Raw genomic sequence first — 18,408 nt, 5'->3', positions numbered from 1 at the left:
TGTTTTTTGGGTTACGCTCATCCAATTTCCGAGGAAACTATATCGGAAACGGACATGTCGAATTTTGTATCACGGGACGAGCCGGATATAAATATTGAAATCAATGCGGTTAGCAAATCTGAATTAGAAAATCATGTCCAGGTACCAGATGAATTTAGGGATCAAATTAATGAGTTGATTATAGCTAATGAGGATGTGTTCGCACAAACTGATAGGGATTTAGGTAGGACTAAGACTTTGAAAATGTCCATTGGTACTGGGGATCACCCACCAATTCGGCTCCGTCCGTACAGGGTGCCATTGCATTATCGTCATGGAGTAGATGAGTGTATTGATAAAATGCTTGACGCAAATGTAATCAAAGAATCTGATTCACCATGGGCTTTTCCTTTAGTAGTTGTAAAGAAAAAAGATGGGACTTTGAGAAATTGTTGTGATTTTCGGAAATTGAACAAAATTACAAAGACTAAGAGTTGGCCGTTGCCTTTGATAGACGATATTCTCTCGCTGTTAGGAAATGCAGTATATATGTCTTCTCTTGACGCCAGATCTGTGTATTGGGCAGTTGAATTAGATGAAGAGGCTAAGCAGAAAGCATCCTTCACATGCCCGCAGGGTGTATTTTCTTTTAACGTCATGCCGTTTGGACTTTGTAATGCTCCTTCTGTTTTTCGGCAGTTAATGTCTATTGTGTTAAAGGGTTGTCAAAAGTTTGCGATTGCTTATCTTGATGATATTCTAGTATTGTCTAGGTCGGCTGAAGAACACATGCGTCATTTACAAATGATTTTTGATCGATTGCGAGAACACAATATTAGGTTGAAATTAAAGAAGAGTTTATTTTTGCAAAAAGAAACTAATTATTTAGGATTTGTCATTACAGAGAACGGTATTAAACCAGATTTACAGAAAGTAAAGGCAATTAGAGAATTTCCACCTCCAAAAACGGTAAAAGAGGTTCGAGCTGCTCTCGGACTTTTCAATTGGTATAGGCGGTTTATCAGTGGTTTTTCTGAACTTGCTATTCCTCTTGTTGAACTAACCAAGAAAAACGTAAAGTTTGTATGGTCTGAAGAACAACAAAAAGCTTTTGATTTATTAAAGTCCAAGTTATGCGCAGTTCCATTGTTAAATCACCCAGATTTGTCAAAAGATTTTATACTCACAACTGACGCAAGCAAATATTGTGTAGGGGCAGTTTTATCTCAGTTAGTCGAGATGCCAAATGGACAAATGCTTGAGAAACCCATATATTTTTTATCACACAAATTAAATGAATCCCAGGTTAGATACAGTACCATTGAAAAAGAAAGTTTCAGTATATTTTAATATTTACAAAAATTGGATCATTATTTGCATGAGGCAAGATTTGTTATTCGAACAGACCATCAACCGTTGCATTGTATTTTTGACTCACCCATTCAAAACAAGCGCATTCAGCTCTGGGCTACTTTTATTTCTAGTTACAATTGTACAATTGAATATATTGCAGGCAAAAACAATACAGTGGCGGATTTTCTTTCACGGTTGCCCGCAGACAGCGCTGCTGTTGATAGTAATGAGAATTATCAGGAACTCGATATAAGTGATAATGCTTTTCAAGTCAATACTTTGAATTCTAATCATTTTGAGCCAAAACAGTTTGCCACATGTGATACGCAAAATCTAGATTTTAGTCATGATAATAATCGTTCTGACGAGTTGGATACAATAGATTTGAAAGCTGAGCAAGCGAAAGGTCAGACCATTGTTAAATTGAGAGACGATCTGTTAACTGGCAAAGCAAAGAATAGCGTTCAAAATAAGTTTATTGTAGTTGAAGATGGTCGTTTATATTTTTTTGTCAAATAATGACACAGCCCCGACAATGCGCTTGTACGTTCCTTCACACATGCATGAAATTGTTTTCAAGGCGTTTCAAGATAACATGGGTCATCCAGGTTCGGACAGAATGTTTGATGCCCTGAAAAGTAAATATTATTGGCCTAATACGTACAAACATTTGTTTAATTATATTTCTACTTGTGTATCATGTCAGACTAGAAATTTGAAGAAAATCAAACCACCAGTACAGCAGACTGGCATACCACCTTATCCATTTGCTTGTATTGGCCTAGACCTCAGTGGACCTTATCCGACTACTCTTACCGGAAACAGGTACGTCATTTGTTTTATTGATTTATACAGTGGTTATTCTGAAGCCTTTGCAGTAAAGTCTAAGAATGCTGACAATGTCATTGAGCTGTTGGTTGAGCATATTATCAACAGGTATGGTTGTCCTTTGCAAATAACAACTGATAATGGTCTTGAAAATTGTAATAGTATGATGAAAGAGACTCTTAAGGAAATGCGAATAGAACATGTTAAAACCAGTTTTTACCATCCTCAAAGTAATGCCAAAATAGAGCGTTTTCATAGAACATTACATGATATCTTATCTAAATTAATTGCAGACGATGTGCACTCTTGGGATTTACATTTAAACCATGCTTTGGCAGCCATTCGTTTCAATGTCAATGAGTCTTTTAGGCAATCTCCATTTTTTGCTTTATTTAATAGGGATTGTGTTCTTCCTTTAGATAATTTGTTAAAACCTCGTCGAAAATATGAGGGTGAAGAGTTTCATAAAATTATCCTCCAAAATCAACATCGTACTTTTCTGGAAACTTACAAGATCATGAAAAAATCTAAAAGGAAACAGGCGGAAAATGCCAACAAAGGGGCTAAGGTCGTGGCATTTCAAATTGGCGATCCCGTGTATTACAAAAATCATCGCAAAACAACTAAGTTACAAGGCAATTGGCGGCCGTATTTTCGGATTATTGAAAAGAGAGGTCCTTTTACTTTTATTATTAAGAATCAGTGAGATAACGGTACTACTAAAGCTCATGCTGAACATTTAAGATTAGCACCGTTGGAATGGGATATACCAAAAGTCACAGGAAGAAAATTACGTAAAGCTAGGTATGTAGTACCTCCAGAGACGTCAGAAATGGATAGTCAAGGTGAGTCAGAATCAGGAAGTTCAGATAAATAACGACGCGATTACGTCAGATGATAATATTCCCTTGGTTCAATTAAACCAAAGAGGCACAAACGGGTAGTTAAAGAGAAATCCACTTCGTCGTCTGAAGATGGCACCCCATAAGCTCAGCGTTTTTCAACTCCATTCGTAAAAGGTATCAAAATTCAGCAGAAATCTCTGAGACTGATATAGATACCGATACGGAAGTAAGTACTACAACTTCATCTAGTGAATATTCTCCTTTTTCTTCGTCACACTCTGATAAGTACATTTCAGAATCCTTTTCGTCGAAGGTCGGTTCAACAGGGTCAACCAGGCCTTCAAGCAGTGGAGAAGAGATGTCAGTGGATGCTGATACTCCAAAACATATACTTCCATCACGTAAGAAACGTCGTTATCATAAATCCTCAAAAGGGAATGAGACGTTGAAATTGACTTTAGATTCTTGCAAAAGATTGCTTTGCAGTGCGTTTAATTCATTGTCATATTGATATTGTAGTTCTGTTGTCAATTTTATTGTGCACAGTTAAAGTTTTTATTAGTTGTCTGTGAACAATTCAGATGTTCACAAAAGTTTTCATTGTAGTCATATCATTCATTTTCATTGTTTTAATTTTATTCATGTTGAAATCATTAGTTATGATTCCTTTAAGTTAACTAGAAAATGGTGGTTAAGATCGAATTCAGTTGAACTCGTTGGCATTTAGCCAACATTTTAGAAGTTATCTGTTGTTATAACATTGGGTTCGTATCTCTTTTGTGCAGATGGCACTTTACTTTAGAGATCCTGAAAATGAACCAGCCATGTAAACATTTCTGGCAGTAATTCTGATTCGTTTACAGAAGAGCCGTTTTGCCAAAGCTGGCGCCTTGATTATCAGTTTCTGGAACGCTATTCCAGACATTACCCTATCGGGACAATGCAGCATGTACATAATAAATATGATTATGTTTTTTTGTTGTTGATTCATTTTGGTGTCTAATTGCGCTTATGTTAGTAAACTATTTGTGTTTTAGTCCACTTAATTGCTTTCATGAGTGCGCCTTCGTTTATTGTGGTCTTAGTTGTTGAGTTGTATGTTTTGTGTCTCATGTGCAAATTTCGTTGTTTCATTTTAGTTGTTTTGTTGTATAATTTGACGAGTTGTTGGTCTTGTTTATTGTAGAGATGGTGATGTTCCATCTGGCTGTCTTCCTGCTCTTTGGTTGTTTGGTCGTAATCAGAAAACGATTACACATGTAGTGTCCAAAAGTATATCTATTTTAAATATGACGAGAAATAAGGTTTTCCAAAATAGGGAACTTTTGAATTAATTGGTCACTAAGTATAGGGGACTCATAGGTCGTCTGCAATACAGAAATTTTAGAGAAACATATTGTAAGGGTAGAAAATTTCATGGTATTTAATTTTCATTTGCGGGGTTTAGTTACAGAAATTCATTTCATGATTGAAAAAGGTTTATATTATTTAGTTACTTTGAAACTTCAGTTATAAATTAGAAAGTAATGCACTGGCAGTTAATAAGGCTAGAACGCAATATGTGTTGTTAACTTCAGATGAATTAAAACAGTGTTCCAATCCATTAGTCGGATTTTGCAACATTAAAAGTCCAGTCTACCCAGTAAACTTAAGTAAGACATGTATTATTACTCTTATCATGAAAAACAAAAAATATCTTAAATACACGTTGCCAAACACTCATTTATCCTAATTCGATTCTACCTATGGCAGATCACATACGGGAAGGTCTTTGGGTAATAGCCACACAAAAAAGATTAAGACTCTCTGTAGTTTGTCGTCATCCTTCCCAATTGTCTACCACGAGAATAAATCCACCTATTGGATTAATAAAGTTACAAACTTCTTGTTCTGCTAATAGTGATTCTTTAACACTTTTACCATATTACAAGGGTGAAGACCGTTTTCAAAGTTCACAACCATTAAAAAGATTAATTGAAATTTACAATGTGTCTGAATTCACAATATGACACCCTTTTCATTTAGCTTTGCCTAATTTTACTATTGATGAGCTTCCTAACACATTGCAACATATGGAAACCATACCAATGGCGAATTTAATCGATCAGTTAAAAGATTTACGAACAATTGATACTAGTTTTCAAATTCCAAATTGGGGGTATGCAGGTATCTCATTGTTAATTGCCATATTAATTGGGGTTGGGATATTTTGTTATTGTCGACAAGCTAGTTTTTGCAGACACTCATGGTTGGCCAGGAAAAACAGAGGCAGGTCTGACGAACATGAAGCAGCTGAAAATGGATATAAACTGGTCCCAACGGTGTCAACAGATGGTGACTCTGGGTTACGTAATAGACGATACTGCGACTTAGACGAAAACAAAGTAGAGCAAGTGGTCATGAAAACAGTTTCCAAGATATATCCTTTGTTCGAGGAGCAACACAATGGTTAACAACCCTTAGCAGTGATGGCAATTAGAACGGAGACGAATATGGCAAACTCACACAAACTGACGATACTATATAATCATGGAGCAGAGAAGAGCTGGAGCGCGAATGATTTGTAAATAGAATCATTGATCTGTTATTATATTATTGAACTTGATGTTCCAGTAACGATAGGATCGGAAATTCATTTATCATCTTAATGCGGTGTCGGACATTGACAATTCATGTTTACAATTGCAGTGATTAACAATCAATTGGACAGACATAACCAATATTAGACAGTGTCCCAATGCTGGTAGTTCTGCAATTGCTGAGGACTTCACTCAGATTCGTACTCATCTTTATATAACTTTTCTCATTTGATGTGTGCCTAGTTTCTGGTGACGGATTTTTCAAAATAAACTTGACTGTACACAATTAGCGAGTACTACCACAATGCAAGTACGGTTACCGGCCTGTTTGCTGAATTATCTACGATAATTCTTTGAGAAAGGGAGGAAATATGATAGGACAGTACTTAGACATTATTGATTAAATTGTTATTGTTGAGAAAGGGAGGAATGTATAATGACTTTAAGAATTAATATTGTCTATGTTAACTATAAATTGAATTATATGCATGTACGGGTGAACTGGACACATAGAATGTTTATGTCCAGATTCACATTGATTGATGGATGTGTCTTATATAATTGAATGGTATATATATTTGAACATGTTGTATATTCAGAGAGCTCGCTTTTACACTTGTAATAAACGTTACAGTCAGTTTTACTTGTCTTGGAATTATTCATTCGTACCAGATTCTACCACAAATGATCATGGTATTAAAAGGTCTAAAGAACATGAAAGTATATTGTCCAGGAAGGTGGTGCTTAAGTTTGAAAATAACTTATGGCATTAGAATCAAGAAAAAGATAGACAAATTTATTCTAGAATACTCAGCATAGTTTTTAAAGGTGACAAACTTCTAGTATGAGGTTGTCCAAAAACACTGATTAAAAACCTCCAGTTTTCAAACCAAAACTCCAGCTGAAAAATGACAAATCCTCAGTTTTGAAGGAACCACTTTATTACATGTATGTATGTCCCATCTAAAATATGTATAAAAAGGCATAATATCCAACAACATGCCAGCTATCAACTGTAGAAGTATTGCTGCCCTCTTGATTTCTTACATCAGTTCTTTTCCTCCAAAGTAAGATCCAACAGATTTGAAATCATCAATTTGGACCCCCAAAAATTACCAAAATCTTAGATAGAGTTTTCATTCAACTATGGTCCTCCAAAAATTGTTGCCCTAAAGACTCCATACATTTAACCATTTCATAGATTTTCTGGGGTATAAAGAAAGAGTGCAAAAGCATTCACTTAGACAGAAAATGAACATCAAGGCCTACAAACATCTGTTTTCAGACATTGGTCAAAAGGTGAAAATTGTAGAAATATTAATTCTGCATCAGGGGTGAGGTTTCAGATTCCCTTTTTCTCTGTTAGATTATGATATCACCAAACTATGGGATTCCACTTCTAATTTCTATTTATTTCTACAGTGGCCATTTTGTTTACATTTTAAAAAAGATATACTTTTCTACAAAAATCAATGGAATACATAACAGATTGATATGACAGCAAATGTCCAACCTTGAACAGTTGGGACAAGTATGGATATAACATTCAAATTTGATACAGCTCTCAATTTGGATTATGATTTTTGACACAGTACTGGTATCAGCTTTAAATATGAAAGAAAGTGGTCAAAAAGACGTAAATTTGCAATTAGACAAAAGAAATAAGAATTGATTTAGAATTTTATTGCTGACCCATTTTCTCAATAATTCTTAAAAGGTATAGATCATAACCATTCAAATCAATATTCACATTCTTTTTACGTTATACATATGACATCCTTTAGTACAAATTCAAAAAAGTTCCAAAAGTCTTCACTCTAGTTTTTACCCGTAATCAAGGACAATTTTTGTTGTTGTCCAATTTATGTCTCTAATTCCCAAATGGTTCCCATTGCAACCCATAAAATCTATCCAAGCTTTTCTACTTAAGAAATGACTTTTACATTTTTTGGGTCTATGAAGAAACAACCTCAATATTGTGGTGTACACTAAATAACCTGCAAATTTTCAAGTGTGCACCGCAGACATTGAGGTTTTTTTAAATAGACTGAAAGAAATATAGAAGTCATTTTTTATAATTTAATAAATTAAAAAAGTATCAAATTTCAACAAGTATAAGTTTGATGATGTCACAGTCATTTCAAATTTTGGTCTATGGGATGATGGACACATTTTTCATTGGATCAGAACCCATTTTACTTCTGAAATTAAATTATTATGGTATGGCAACATCACTTTAAAAAAAAAATGGTTTTTGACCCTTTCTGGTATCTTGTCCACATCTTTATTTTAATGTATAGCAAGAGTAATCAAGGGAACCAAGGCTATAGCAGTAATCAAAAGAATGTAATCCAGGGACAAACACAAGCCATGGAAAACAGACATACACAACAAAGAACATAAAGTAAATAAAATCATACATACAAAGTAACAAAAGCAAATGAGCAACTCGGACCCAACTTGTGCTTCAATTTTAAAGAGATTCATATGCTTCAACTCAAGTTATTGTTCAGACATCAGGAAAATGCATGTTTCTGGCCCCCCTTTTTTGGTCTTATTCCTATACATTTTTCAAATTACAACCATCAAAGTCAATCCTTACTTTCCTTTGGTAATTTTATGAAAATCCAAATATTGATATCAAATTCTTTGTTCAGAAACCAACTGTCTTTGGACAACAGACAATGACTGAACAGATATGCTAATGTTAGTGACAACAGCTATACAATCATGCAACAACAAATGTTTTTGAAGATGATAAAATTTTTTTTCCCTAAAAGTGAGATCATTAGAATTATGGTTCAGGAGAGATTTTTAATTCGAATAATATCGAAAACAAGGAATGCCAAGTGATGACAATATCTCATCAAGCCCTCAAGTGAGCTTTGTGTACAACATCCTTGTCGTGTCTTTGAAAACAAACTTTTCATTTACAGTAAGTTTGTCTAAAAACTTACCTTTTCTTCCATTCTTAACCTATCAACATAACGTAATCTTTTTCCTTTAAGCTTAATTGATAACCCTCCACTGAAAAAAAAATTATCAAGTTCATAATAAACATTTGTGCAACATTTTGCTTTTTCAGAAACTCAAGCCAAACACATTTTCATTCATTGGCTGCCATTCATTATTTTCTAATTTCTTGCTAAGAAGAACTACTAAGATATATAGCATATAATACTTGTTTATTTTGAGAATATTTCTGTCTGAAATTATTTGGAAATATTTCTTTTTCAAACTCATAGATTATCAGTTTACTTAATATGATATTTTATGACAATTTAATACAATGATTCAAACAGTGCATCATAAGACTATTTGGTTGGATATGTATGCATATACTATTGTTATGTAAACTCAGGTTGCACTTTAATAAATATTCTTCCTCATCTATAACAAGGAAAAAAACTACATGAAAATACTGAGCCAGAATTTCAGTAAAACTACTATTCGTACGGACTGTAGTAACCATTTCAATATGCTGGTAATACCCTTTGGATATTGGAAGCAAATCAAGCAGTTCAACAGATATATTGAAAAAATAATAAGAAAACTTATCTTTATTTTTAATAGATGTATCACCTACATGTATTTATATGTCTTTGTAAGGCAACTTTTCAATCAATAATTCTAAGTATTAGTCACCACCAATAAGGACAATAAGTACAATCAATATCAATAACCTTTCTTAGAAATTGATTTTTCAACAGATGATATTTTCCAGACATAATTTCCACATTTCCAGTCATTGCAGCTTCCTTGCCCTCGATACAAAGATACCACTCATATAATTATGACGAAGTGCATGTGCTATCATCAACAGTATTAGAATCAAATACACAGGAAGATAAAAATTAACAATTATACTAGGAAGAATTGTTTTACCACACTAAAACTGATGTTTCCTCTCCCATTGTCATAGATACACCTAATTACCAAAAATCAAATTTCTATCAATTGACATTCATGTAAAAGGTCATAAAAATGGCAAGCAACACATTAACCTATCATGATATACACCAAAACCAGGAAAAATGTCAGGGTTTAAGACAACAACTTTTGGCCGTGACACATTGTATTCATATAATTTTCCTACATACCAAATATAAAACACATTTGAAAAAACAGCAAAGTTATAGGCCATTCAAGAATTGGCATATATTAAATTATTTGTCCTTGAGATCAAAGGATACATTACCTTCAAATGATCTACTAACTAACCAAACAACCAAAGCCTACTTCAAAGGATAAAAAGTTACTAAAGCTGGAATCTTGACTGTACTATTATCACAAGAATGATTTAATCAATAGAGAGAATCTTAGTTATCCATTCAGTTTTCATATTATAAAATAAATCTCTCATAGTCATTTTTTGACTCTTCAAAACATCTATCAACAGATCTTTACATTTTGCCATAGGTCCATCTCACCATGCTGATCAATTTTGTATTAATTTTGTATATTATACTTCCATATTAACAATAAAATAAATACAGAATATGTTCGCAGTATTAGTGTCTCTATCGCAATCTTTGAGATGATCTAAATTTTAACATCACGTGATGTCATCATCTCAGTGATATGTACTACAATCATGTGACCATATTACCTGTAATACGTAATCAATATACCTGTAGTAGACTTGCGCCAGTCTAAAATTTTGTGTTGAACTGAAAAGGTGTCTCCTAAAGTCGATCCTTTTTTCATCGACAAAAGTTTGTTTACAACTATGGATAATGTATTTGAATCTGACATGGAATCCGAAACTGCGTCTTCAATATTATTGTCAGCCATTTTGGCCAACGAAACAGCTGATAATGCTAGGGCAGTAGATACTAAGTGTCTATTGCCCATACAAATGGAAAGAAGAAGAAGATGTCCAAGGCCAATTTACAGGCACAATATGATGCCAAATTGGAAGCTATGGAGTCCAATTTTAACACCAAATTTGATGGTAGATTTGATTTCGAAAGTGTCTGAGAATAAAGGGCTGAGAAGAAAGGGAATCAGAGTAAGGAGAGTTTGGCTCTGCATAGGTTTGTTTCCGATACATCAGTAACGTCCCATCTAGGGAGCGTAAGCCGTTGATACATCTTGAACCTAATCTGGACGAAGACTTAGGTTCTCCAAAAGTTAGTAGAAAAAGTTAGGTCTGAAGTGTCCATTCATGTTTCCTCGGCTGAGAGGAATGATTTTCGAGGTGTCTGAGAATGACTAAGTAATGCTGGAGTTGGTTCAATGGTCAGTCACACAGTGAATATTGATAAGGGTTCAAGATTTATTAAACATGTAGTCACTGATAATAAGAATTCTCATATGGAGAATCAGGAAAATATACATGTAGACAAGGACAAATCTGCAGAAGGGCAGATTAGAAGGTCTGACATGCTATCAAAAGTTTTTAAAGATGAAGTTAAGAAACCAGAAGTAGCATTGGCTTAGTTTTAGATCAGGCGCATGTTGATATTTTTGACAACTCATGGCATTCAGCTTATCTGGATAGGTTGACTGCTTTCAAGGAAGTCTTGTTTTCCTATACATGATAGTTCTGTGGAATATCTAAATGTTCTTTCACTAGAAGACTTGTTGGGAACTATATTATCTAGAACTCATGAGGACAAGGTGGTTAAGAATTGGGAGAGTCACAGAACTTTGTTTTCTAAACCACTGAAAAAAAAAGAAGCTTGGCTATCAAGATCAGGTGTCTGCTAGAATGAACATCATTTCTGTTCTGTATATACAGCAAGCTTTCGCCTTTTGCTAAAGGGCTTGGAAGACAATGAAGTTGGTAAAGGTGAGGCCTGTCAGAGATCTGTTTGCCATGTCAACCATGTCGTTGGATTTGGCTGGTCAAAATGGTGATTTTATGCATATAATTCATCGCAAAGCAGCTGCTGAAGATTCTGGTTTATGGTCTTTTAAGGACATAAGATCTAAGTGGCAGAACTTGCTTGTCACTGGAGATGGTGTATTTTGCTCTAATTTAGACAGTTTGCTCCAAATGCGGAAGAATTAGAAGAAGGTTTCTGATTTATTGCCAGAATATTCCAGAAAAAGGAAAACTGACTTTGAACCAAAAGATTATTCTGTCAGTAAAGGTTGGCAGTATTAGTGGTAACAATACTGTTCAATTGGGATTTTTACTATTTTATTGTTAATGTAGCAAGTACAATGTACATTTAAATTAATATAAAATCTGTTCTTGAGATTAAAAAATATCCATTTTACCACTTAAAAATATTGCTAAACCTACTGGTAAGTTATATTTCCACAAATCTTCAATTTTTAGTGACAGTGGCCATGTTCTTCTACAGAAAAAAAATTGCCACACAGATTGCTAAGCTATCCTAACAAACATTCATGCCATGTTTGGTTTCAATTCATCCTGTAGTCTCAGAGAAGAAGATTTTCAAAGTTGGAAATATGAAATTCTGGAAAAAAATCCATTTCAAGACCCATAAATCAATCATCTATCAAGGAATACTTATGAAAATTTTGGCATAGGTCCATCCTCGTAATGCTAAAATACTTTTGTGTTATGGCACCTAGTACTTCATCCATTCATTTAAAATCAAGTTATTGTCATAACATCATGCAAATGCTTGTAATGATCCAAAAATCAATCAAAGGCTTCCTTCAATGGTATTGCAATTGGTAGTAAAGAGATCCATACAGGTTATTGTACTGACATCAAGAAATACTTGTCTCTGGCTCCATTTAGGCCTATAATTCCGATTCACAACCCCAAAAATCAATCCCAGGCTTTCTTTAGTGGCATGGCTCCTTGTGAAATAGTTTCATAAAAATCTACATTATTGTCAGGACATAAACATTATATTGACAATGATTATGTCAATGACAATGACAGCATGAAACAATTATATGTCCACAAATTTTAAAAAGTATTTGTAATTGATTTTCATCAAAGATTATTTCCACTTTAACAGTCTATTGTTATACACCAAACTGTGTTAATCTTAACCTAGAAATTCATATTTATAATACAGTGTATTTACAACTACGATAATATGCTCATATTTACAAAATTTACTGTGAAAAAATTCAAGCAGCAGAGGAACTTACATACCTGTTGACCTTTTGAATGCTCAGTGGGAGATCTCCCTACTTCCAGCTTTTCAAAGAGGAAGATTTAGCGTGACAACCTTTTCACAGAAAAAAGGATAATTTTGCTAAAAATCCAAGTACAAAGATAAGACAAAGATATAAAATCTATGATGATCTTGTTAATTTACTAAGGGTTTATAATCTAAATCTGAATAATTAGTACAACAAAAGGATTAATTATTTGTTTATTCATATTTCAGATTTTTCAGATTTTATTATATATGCTCAGACACATACATAAATGTGTTACATGAGGTCAATTAGTAATACATAAAACAAGAGGCTCCCAGGGGCCTCAGAATCACTCACCTGGTTAAAAGTTTGTCTTTCAAGGGCAATAAATTTAACAAGGAGTTGTCCAACAATTTTGACTCAAGAAGACTTTGGTAGGACTATCATAAGGATCATTTCAACGATAAAAAGTTTCTTTCTATCTATTATAGTTCTCAAAATAAATCTGAAAACTGTAAAAAAGTGTCATTTTTCATCTTTCAAGGACAATAACTCTCACAAACAGTCACCTGACAACTTTGATCCCTGAAGACTTTTGAAGGCCTTATAATAAGGGTCATTTTAGCTATAGAAATAATTTTACTAAACCTAATGTTTTGGAAATATGTGTGAAAAACTACTGTTTGACCCCTTTGTTCTATTTTTAGTAACAGCATCAATGTCTTTCGACAGATCAAAAATCTCAACATCAGTTCTATGCAAGATACCCCAAAGAACATTCATACCAAGTTTGGTTCAAATTGGTCATGTAGTGTCAAAGGTGAGATTTTTTAAAGACATAACATTAAAAATAACAAAAAAATGTCGAAAAAGGGCAATAACTCCAACACGGCTTAACAGATTAAAATGAAAATTTGACCACAGATAGACCTCATCATGCTGAACAATTTCAGGCACGTCAAAAGTTGGTTCAACCTTATGGTTTTGGAGATATATGCGAAAAACTACTCTCTGACCCATATGTTCTATTTTAAGTAATGGCGGCCATGTTTTTCAACTGATCCAAAACCCCCACATAAGTTCTATGCATGATATCCAAAGAATCACTCATAGTTTGGTTCTAATTGGTCCAGCAGTTTCAGAGAAGAAGAGTTTTGAAAAATTGTAAACAATGACGACGGACGACAACCGATGCCATGTGATGGTAAAACCTCACATGGCCTATAGCCAGGTGAGCTAAAACAAGAGGCTCCAAGGAGCCTGAATCACTCATCCAGTTAAAATTTTTGCCTTTTAAGTGCAATAACTCTAACAAGGAGTTGTCAGACAATTTTGACTCCATTTGATTCATTGGACACATTTGTAAGCTTTATAATAAGGATAATTTCAGCAATTGAAAGCTATTTGCTAAAACTAACAGATTTGGAAATGTATGCAAATATCTGCTGTCTAACCCCATTCCGTTTTTAGAAACGGCAGCCATGTTTTTTTCAGCAATCAAAAATCGGTCACTTCTTTAAGGATATCTTGTTAAAAAAAATGTCAACTTTCATTGAATTTTGCAGAATATTTTCTGAGGAGCAGATTTTTTAAAGTAATAACATCAAAAACAGCAAAAAAAACGTCCAATAACTCCAACATGGGTCAACAGATTTTCACCACAATTTAACCACAGATAGAACTCATCATGCTAAATACTTTTATCATGTCAGAATTTGGTTAAACCTAACTGTTCTCTCAGGTTTTGGAATGTTATACCACCTTCCTTTTTTAATTGGTAAGTGGAGATTAGAAGTGTGTAATTTTGTGATCCAAATCATGTAATACTTTGGTAATTTGACTATATAGTTTCAATACCAAAGGATGTCTAGAAAAGTGAGTTGAATTCACCTTTAGATGAACCAGAAATAAGTCTATACCAAGATTGAATAAACTGATCTTGTAAAACATGCCTAATTAAGTTAACATTAATAATTGTAAATTCATTTACAAAAATTTCACTCATACTTAAATCATCGAAAGTATTTTTTAAGTACTCAATCTATTTGAATTTGAACGCTTCAGTGCCATGCAACTTAAGCATCAATCAGTCAAGAGAATTACATAATTTGCTCTCATTTTGAACCATCCTAGCCCAAAACAGCATCATGTGTACTTTTAAACAAATTTGCAGAGGAAATCTTCCAAGCTCTCCGTATACCATATAATTTGGGGTAGTGTTTCTAACACCAAGTATTCTCTTACAAAATTTCAAAAGGATTTGTTCAATTACATCAATATTTTCAAAGCCCAAACAGAGCCTTATAACAATATAGATTCAATCATACAATCAAAAATTTTAATTTGCAAATCTATAGGTATGTTCTCATTATTAATGAGTTTATAAATACTAAATAAGACTTTCTGAGCCTGTTCTACACGTTTCGTATAAGTATCTATAAAACATCCATTGTACTTAAAAATAACACCAAGGTATGCATATGAATCAACTATTTCAATATTCTCACTTCTGAAATAGAATTCGACATTTTGTCTGTACTTTTGGCAACAAAAATCATGGCTTTTGTCTTATTGACATTTACTTCAAGTTTCCAACATTCACAGTATGCTTGAAAAATGTCTAAAGAATTTTGTAATGCATCTTTACTTTCCGCTGAATTATAATATCATCCGCATACAAGATTACAAAAAAATTTAAAATAAACATGAATTTCATCTATCATCTTTTTTTTTCAATAACTTAAAGTGATACTCCATAGAGCTGGACAAAAAAAACTTTCTAAGTTATTAAGGAAAACAGAGAACAAGAAGGGAGACAAGTTCTCTCCCTGCCTTACACAAGAAAAACAAGGAAAGAAATCAGACTGTCTTTCACCACATTGCACACAAGATTTAATACCATGGTACATATTGTATATTACTCTGAAAATTTTCCATTTGATATCGCTATTTTGTCATTTCATCCACAACCCATCTCTCTCCATATGGTGTCAAATGCATTTCAAAAGTCAATGAATGTGCAGTATAGTTTTTTTCTATATGCAAAGTAAAACTCAATCAGTGCATGTAAAGTAAATATATTATCAAGGGTTGAATATCCCTTCCTAAAACCCTTCTGGTTTTCAGAAAGACTCATTTGAAAATATATTCAATCTACTGTTCAATTGCTCGTAAAAACTTTACCCATACAGCTAATAAGAGTAATTGCACATTAATTGTCGGAATCTGCAGGACCACTCTTGTTTTTATAGATAAGCTTTATAATACCACATGTCCAGCTCCCAGGAACTACACTACTATTTAGAACTAAATTGAATAAATCACAATATATAAGTATAAGTTGAGGTGATGAGAATTTTAAATATTCATTAATAACCATATCTGTCCCAGGTGCTTTACTATTTTTTAACTTTTTTATTGTTTCTTGCACCTCTATCTCTGTTATATTACCATTTAATAATTCATCAAAAATAGGGTTATCGCACACCGTTTACATCTATATCTATTTCAGTCGACTCTTTGCCTGCATTCAAGTTCTTGAAATACTTGTAAAAGGTTTCCATATCTAATTCGGGCGGTTCTTTGTCTCCCTGCCAATATTTATGCAAAATCTTCCAGAATGACTTCAGGTCATGTTTTGAATTAGACCTCAACTCATCAGTACATTTACCAGAATACTTTGCATAACTATTACTTAGGGCTTTGGCGATATGCTTTCGCTTTCACATTCATTTCAGCTTTCCGTGGCATAGAATGTGTTGCCTTAAACTTACCACGTGTGGTATGGAATTCATCATGCTTTTTTCTTGCATAATTTATCAAACCAAAGTTATTTTTATCATTTCTATTCCTTGAAGATCGATTTGAAACTCCAAATGTATTTTTAGCAGTATCAATTAAAACCTGCCCTATATCAATGACGAGTTTAGTTACCAGGTCAGGTGTGATCAAGTCAACATCAATATTGTCAAGCTTGGACTAAACAGTGACCAAAACATCCTCGGTGTTATTTATCAAGGATATGCCTGAAATATTCGCTTTTTCTATTATCCCACTTACGGTAAGTGATATTTCCATGTAATTAATTTGGATCATTTTGGTTAACAGAGTTTAGAGACAAATGTGAACGATTGTGTCCATCAGAGTACATTGGGTCGAAATCTTCTACTTGAAAAACAATATCTAACATGGATTCTGACAAAAGTAAATAACCGACTAAAGATCCATCTACAAGTAGTTTTACCTATATTTCTATCATCACATATACGATCATTGGCAATATACAATGAACTTCTTTCACAAAATTCAATGAGTTTATGACCACAATGACTAACTTGAGTTCTATCTTGCGAGTGTCTGTCTATGGGAAATTCCCTTTCTACTAGTTTATTTCTGAACATTTCAGTATCAAGCAAAAAAGTTATGTTTATTGTTTCTCAATTATTGTTATTACATACATGTAAATATTGTATTTATAGCAATTTAATAATCCTTTTATAACATAATTTGTGCAATATTTCTGTTAAGAGGGATATTTTATTTATGGGGGGGGGGGGGATTAGTAACTTTTGAGACTTTCTTAAAGTGGGAGATTGACCCATAAGGAGGGAGTTTTCCTACTAAAGAGGGAGGGTGAACAGGTATCTACAGATGAACTAATCTTCTGAAAGAAGATTTAACATCTCCATATCTATTGTTCAATCAGTTGAGGCAGACTTGCATTATAGTTGTACCAGACTAACTGCATTTGTTTTTGCAAACAACCATATTAAGTTTAAATAAGCTTAAAAAATGATTTTACCTTTTAAAAAATGTAGGTATCTTAGGAATATCTACTAGTTCAGGATTATCTACTATTTTTAAGGTAACATTCTCATCTAACTGCAAGTTGGTTTCTCCATCAATTACAACTTTCAACTTTGAAAGTTTAAGAGTTTCTTCCGTCTTTTTAAGAGAACATTGAATAACATTGTGGGAAGGTTTACCAAACAGCCTGAAAAAAAAAGAAATAAGGTACACATTTCAGTCATAAATCCCTTTTTTAAAAGAAATCCTTAGGCCTTCAAATAGTTTTGGGACCAAAATTTGGGCCTTAAAAGGCCAAACTATTTGTAACAAGAGGCCCCCAGTGGCCTGAGTTGCCTTTCAAGGGCAATAACTCTAACAACAAGTTAGGTCTGACTAACCACTTCCGGGTCAAATGGCCACCCCCCTATGTAGTACCATAAACACACTGAACTTGGACATAGGCATTGTAAGTGCATTATTTGTGTGTATTATGATTAAAAGTAGTCAAAATAAAGCTGAGAATGTGTACTTTAAAATCATATGTGTAATTAGCTACAAAAGTGTATGAATATTGTTTACATGTGTGAGTAATTTGCCTCCATGCTGTCAGTAAGCAGAACAGGTAAAAATATGGATTTTCAGTATTATTTATTCAAGTAAATTTTGTGAAGAATTTCTACAATCATCGTACCATTATCATAATGATTTTGGAAGCCTTATTTTCAAAGCTTCGCAAAGGTATGCAACTTTAAGATGTCATTTGTCCTGGGAATTCACAGTAAGACTTTGAAAATTACTTTTCTAACATGTAAAGTAATGGAAACATTAGAAGTGGTTAGTGAGACCTTGTATAACAATTTTGACTCAAAACGACTTTGGTAGGACTCATGATAATAATTGTTTCATCAATTGAATATTTCTTTCTATCTATAATATTTTTCAGGATTTACACTGAAAAC

The 18,408-nt window shown here is 33.5% G+C and overlaps 1 protein-coding gene across 6 annotated transcripts in view; it reads right to left on the bottom strand.

The window, feature by feature from the left end:
• Positions 1–18,408, bottom strand: part of LOC148627148 (plexin-A4-like) — a 219,591-nt gene that overhangs the window by 40,587 nt on the left and 160,596 nt on the right. For all 6 annotated transcript variants that reach the window (XM_088568591.1, XM_088568599.1, XM_088568559.1 and 3 more), the window contains 2 exons: positions 17,463–17,654; positions 8,542–8,611 (listed from right to left, as the gene is read on the bottom strand). In XM_088568591.1, coding sequence (XP_088424717.1) covers positions 8,542–8,611; positions 17,463–17,654 — 262 coding nt within the window. The remainder of the gene's footprint in view (positions 1–8,541; positions 8,612–17,462; positions 17,655–18,408) is intronic.

The sequence above is a fragment of the Perna viridis genome, chromosome 1 (assembly GCF_037379345.1).
Source record: "Perna viridis isolate PV_CMFRI_1.1 ecotype Kerala chromosome 1, ASM3737934v1, whole genome shotgun sequence".
Classification (NCBI taxonomy): domain Eukaryota; kingdom Metazoa; phylum Mollusca; class Bivalvia; order Mytilida; family Mytilidae; genus Perna; species Perna viridis.
Note: the sequence above shows the minus strand (reverse complement) of the source record. Positions and strands in the feature narration are given on the sequence as shown.